General features: G+C 42.6%; 1 protein-coding gene across 1 annotated transcript; it reads left to right on the plus strand.

Moving 5' to 3' along the window:
* Window positions 1-368: 368 nt before the first annotated feature.
* On the plus strand, window positions 369-1,630 carry LOC308281557 (uncharacterized protein; the record flags this gene model as incomplete). Its single annotated transcript, XM_080721788.1, has 2 exons — window positions 369-826; window positions 1,228-1,630. The coding sequence occupies 2 exons, from the start codon at window positions 369-371 to the stop codon at window positions 1,628-1,630; spliced, it is 861 nt and encodes a 286-aa protein (XP_080577914.1).
* Window positions 1,631-5,239: the final 3,609 nt, after the last annotated feature.

Here is a 5,239-nt window from a genome sequence, read left to right on the forward strand (position 1 = left end):
TAAAATCCATATCACACCACTGGTAATATATTGATTGATTTGACCATGCAATGAATCAATCAGATATTTATTGGCCAAAGTTTCAAGTAATTGTTTGCTCTCTCTCTCTCTCTGTGTCAGATCTCCAGCCAGTCTGTGAGGAGCTGCTCCCTTTACAACAGCTGAACCCTAGACAGGAGCTGATGTCCAGTCAGGAGGATGAGGTCCTTCAACATCACTCTCCACAAGTCAAAGAGGAACAGCTGGACCTCACCTTTGGTGAATCAGAAAGCACCAGCAGTGACAGCCGTCTGTTCCCTTCTTATACCACGTCCCCTGCAGCGGTTCAACGTTCCACACGCGCTAAAGAGGAACATATAGACCTCGGAATGGTTCCAGACTCTGAGCCTTCCAACAGTTGGACAAATGGATTTGTTGAAAGTGACAGTCAGATGATCCCTTCTTACATCACGGTCACGGCTCAACAGTCTCCAGAAGTAAAAGAGGAACAGGACGACGTCTGCATCATCCCAGACTCTCCCGAGACCAGTTTTTACGACAGTGGGACACATGGATTTGTCACATCAGAAAGCACCAGTGACAGTCACCCTTCTTACGCCACGGAAACCGCCATGGCAAGCCACGACGCCGTCGGACCGAGCGACGGACCGCCGGACGCGACGTCGGGCCAGAGAGACGTGGCGGACATGCTCATGGAGCAGAAGGTTTGCCGTTTCTGCAGGAAGCAGTTCCGCTCCTACTCTGACCTGGTGAAGCACGTGGACGAGAGCCACGCGGGCCAGAAGGCCTTCCAGTGTCCCGTGTGTGACAAGGAGTTCGCTCGCAGGTAGGGCTGTCACGATATGACATTTTACACGACGATTTAATTGTGTTTTTGTCGTTGATATGAATTAATTTTCTGTTTGGCTTTTAGGCTTTGAAGTTGCACATGTTAGATATGACACATAACCTAGATATACAAAGAAATGAAGGACCTATTTGACAACTTTGTACTTAAAAAAATAACATCGATAGTGGAAATAGCCGATCTACAAGCTCACAACGCGTCGCATCGCGACGCGTCGTGAGCTTGTAGATCTGCTATTTCCACTATGTTTTACTTTAAAAAGAATATATATGAAACATGTTCAACATTCACGATTATGACGATTATGAAAAATAATCGCGATTATGTAAAATAATTGCGATTAGACGATTATGTAATAATTGTGACAGCACTACTCGCAGGGACAAGTTCTCCGTCCACTACCGCATCCACACGGGAGAGAAGCGCCACTCCTGCCCCGTCTGCGGGAAGTCCTTCACGCAGCGCTCCAACTGCATCATCCACATGAGGACTCACACCGGCGTCAAACCGCACTCCTGTCCCGTGTGCCGGAAGCTGTTCGCTCACAGCTCCAACCTGGCCATCCACATGCGCACTCACACCGGGGTCAAGCTGTGCAGGAAGTCCCTCTCTCAGAGCAACAACAGCCTCCAGCTCCACACCAGCCTTCACACGGGCGCCAGAGGCCACACGTGCCACGTTTGCGGGAAAGTGTTCAATCAGAAGTCGAACCTTAAGGTTCACATGAGAATCCACACGGGTGGAGAGGCCAGCGAGGTGGAAGAAGTGGGGGGACAATATTAGTGGTGCTGGGGGCGTGGCTAGGAGAGAGACCTTATTTTTGCAACAAATGTGAAACCTTGTGTAGCATTAGCATTTTTAGCATCAGCATTTTTAACATTAGTATTGGCATTTTTAGCAGTAGCATTAGTCCATATATATATATATCAAGTTTTGAGACGATACCATGATGTGAAATAAAGTTATGGCTGTCTAAAGCTCAAACATTAGGAAGACAGAGGGGGCGGGGCTTCAACAATTACAGCTCGCCCCCATTGGCCATTTAAGTCCAGACACCAAGTTTCGAGACAGTAGCATGCTGCGTACTGGGGTTCTAGCTGTTTAAAGCCCAGCCAATAGGAAGACAGAGGGGGTGGGGCTTCAACAACTACAGCTTGTCCCTATTGGCCGTCTAACTCGAGACACCAAGTTTCGAGACGGTAGCATGCTGCAAACTGGTGTTATGGATGTTTAAAGCCCAGCCAATAGGAAGACAGAGAGGGCGGGGCTTCAACAATTACAGCTCGTGCCTATTGGTCGTCTAAGTCAAGACACCAAGTTTCAAGACTGTACCATGCTACAAACTGGACTTATGGCTGTTTAAAAATGCTAATGCTAATACAAAAAATGCTAATGTTAATGCTACAAAATGATAATGCTAAAGCTAAAAATGTAAATGCTAATGCCAACCACTACACAAGATTGCACACACTTAAGCCTCTATCAGAGTCCACGGTGAAGAGCTATTCACCTCAAATTTTAGGTGTAAAGCTATCCACCTAAAGTGAGAAAATAAGTGGAGGCCATCATAGTCAGTCACGGTGAAGTCCTATTCACCGTGACTGACTGGTCTAGATCAACCAATCAGTGAACGGGGTGAAGAGCCTATATGTCTGATAGTAAAAACAGAGAGATGTGTCAGGACTCGCGGTGGAAAGCTCTTCACCACGAGTAATGACGTAATGTTGTAGTTTTATGACTCAAAAAGACTACACCGCGGTACCGACTCTGATAGAGGCTTTAGCGAGCTGCAGGCACATACAATTTTCTTTTCTAGTTAAGTAAGATGTCATGATCACGAAGGACCTCCCTGCACATTATGAGGATCAACAAAGCAAAGAACCTGTTTAATGATGCTACCATTTCTATTACTGTGTACTGCTGTGCATTGGTTCTCAAAGTGTTGTCCGGGCCGGGGACCCCCAGGGGTCCTTGAGGGATTCCTAGGGGTCCCCAGCTAAATGATGGTTAGGAACCAAATAGACCCTTATTGGGTATGTAACTCAGAGAGTGTACAAATGGAACCAAATGGACCCTAACAGGTCCATTTTGGTTCCATTTGTACATTTGGAACCAAACGGGTCAATTTGGTTCCATTTGTACATTTGTCTCTTGAGTTAAATTAACATTGATTTCACAATATAAATGGGGTCTCAAAGATAGAAATGATATTACATGGGGGTATGTAGCCTAATGCATGTCCTTGAAATTAAAATGGTTTAGAATCACTGATATAGAGCTGTAAAAATCTTCTCTTATGGGGGTCCCTGGAATATATTTTCAAATGGGGCTCCACACAGAGTAAAGGGCCTAATGGCAAAGCCTTGATCACCATTGTTGCTTTTTATCTTCAGGGATTCAAGAGCCACCGGAAAGGCAGCCAGTTGGCTCAAAGGGATTTAAGATCTAGAACTGTGGTTCTTAACCTTATCATATCATGCTGCCTTCAACCCCCCCAAAATAATCATATCATTAGATAAACATTGTGAAAGTAGCTGATCTACAAGCTGACAACCCCTTGCAACGGGAGGAGTTGTGAGGTTGTAGATCGGCTATTTTCACAATTCTTGCCTCTTTCTTATATTATCTGGTAATTTGGCCAATGTTTGACTAAGTTTGTTGATTACTTTTGATGCAGTAATGTCTTTTGTTCTTTTTTTTGTGTTAAAAACCCTCAAAATCCCTTAATTGTCACTTCACTGTCATCTGTGCTTTGAAGTGATTGATGGCACTAAGAAATGAGCAGACAAAATTGGAATTGAAGTTGATAAATGAGAACTCTTTACTAATTTGTTGCAATCTTTTTCAACCCACCTGAAAGTGTTTGGGCCTATTCTGTTAAAGGCACGTGAGTGAGTGGTTTTTGTTAAAAAGTTAAAGCACCAACAGGGGTCTCCTTGTCCTTCAAGCTCTTTAATAAACCCATTTAAAACGGGTTGGGTACACATTATCGCGTGTCATTATTTTATGCTTTAACTATTGAAAAATAGCAGATATACAAGCTCACACCGTGCGCTGCAAGCTTGTAGATCTGCTATTTTTTTTAAATCGTGACAATTAGAATTTTGACCCGATTCTATAAGTGTCTTTTGAATCCTTTCAAGGTTTTTTTTTGAAAAACCTATGTTTCTGTGTCAGCAATCTGGCTCAGCCATCGTCAAAGTAAAGGTCTTTTTCACTTAACTGGAGCTCAGTTAGTCTGTTCTTGAGAGACTACTATGTCATTGGTTCTTAAACATTTTCATGTGAAGGACCCCCAAAATGATATCTATTTGGCCACCTCCCCCATCTCAAAATATTTAGTTCCAGGGACCCCCCAGAAGCAAAATTTTAGTTACAAACGTTCGCTTTGAAAACATACATTCAAAGATTTGCACACATTTTCACGACTTTTTTCAAAAATAGCAGATCTACAAGCTGCTGTGAGCTTGTATATCTGCTATTTTTCAACAGTTAAAGCAGTCAATAATCCAGTCAATAATCCTAGGCCTAAATGGGTTAACCCATTTAGGCCTGAACACATTATGACGCAATATTTTATGCTTTAAATATAAAAGAAATAGCAGATATACAAGCTCACAGCGCGGCACAGAGTGCCGCGCTGCGAGCTTGTAGATCTGCTATTTTTGAAAAATCGTGAAAATTAGAATTTTGACCCGATTCTATAAGTGTCTTTTGAATCCTTCTAAGATTTTTGGGGAAAAAAAACCTATGTTTCTATGTCAGCAATCTGGCCAGCCATCGTCAAAGAAAAGGTCCTTTTCACTTAACTGGAGCTCAGTTAGTCTGTTCTTGAGAGACTACTGTGTCAGTGGTGCTCAAACCTTTTCATGTGAAGGACCCCCAAAATGATATTTATTTGGCCACGGACCCCCATTTCAAAATATCTAGTTCCAGGGACCACCCCCAGAAGCAAAATTTGAGTTACAAACGTTCGCTTTGAAAATACATATATTCAAAGATTTGCACACATTTTCACGACTTTTTCAAAAATAGCAGATCTACAAGCTCGCAGTGCGGCACTCGGTGCCACGCTGTGAGCTTGTATATCTGCTATTTTTCACTGGTTAAAGCATTCAATAATTCTAGGCCTAAAATGTTGTTAGTGTTTTAAAACGGGCACAAAGCTGTGATGAGTTTGTGACTGTATTGGCATTGTGTGTGTTTAAGTTTAATCTCTTATGTTCTCAATTTGTTGTTGTAACTATAAGTACATTTGTAAAAAGAAAGGCATTTTTACTTTACTTGTCTTGAGTTTTTCCAATTTCCAATACTTGGATCCAAGTATTCTACTCTTTACCCGACTACGTTTATTTGAAAACTTTAGTTTAGTTACTTTGAAAATGGCCGATC

The sequence above is a fragment of the Nannobrachium achirus genome (genome assembly GCF_963921795.1).
Source record: "Nannobrachium achirus genome assembly, chromosome: 3".
NCBI lineage: Eukaryota > Metazoa > Chordata > Actinopteri > Myctophiformes > Myctophidae > Nannobrachium > Nannobrachium achirus.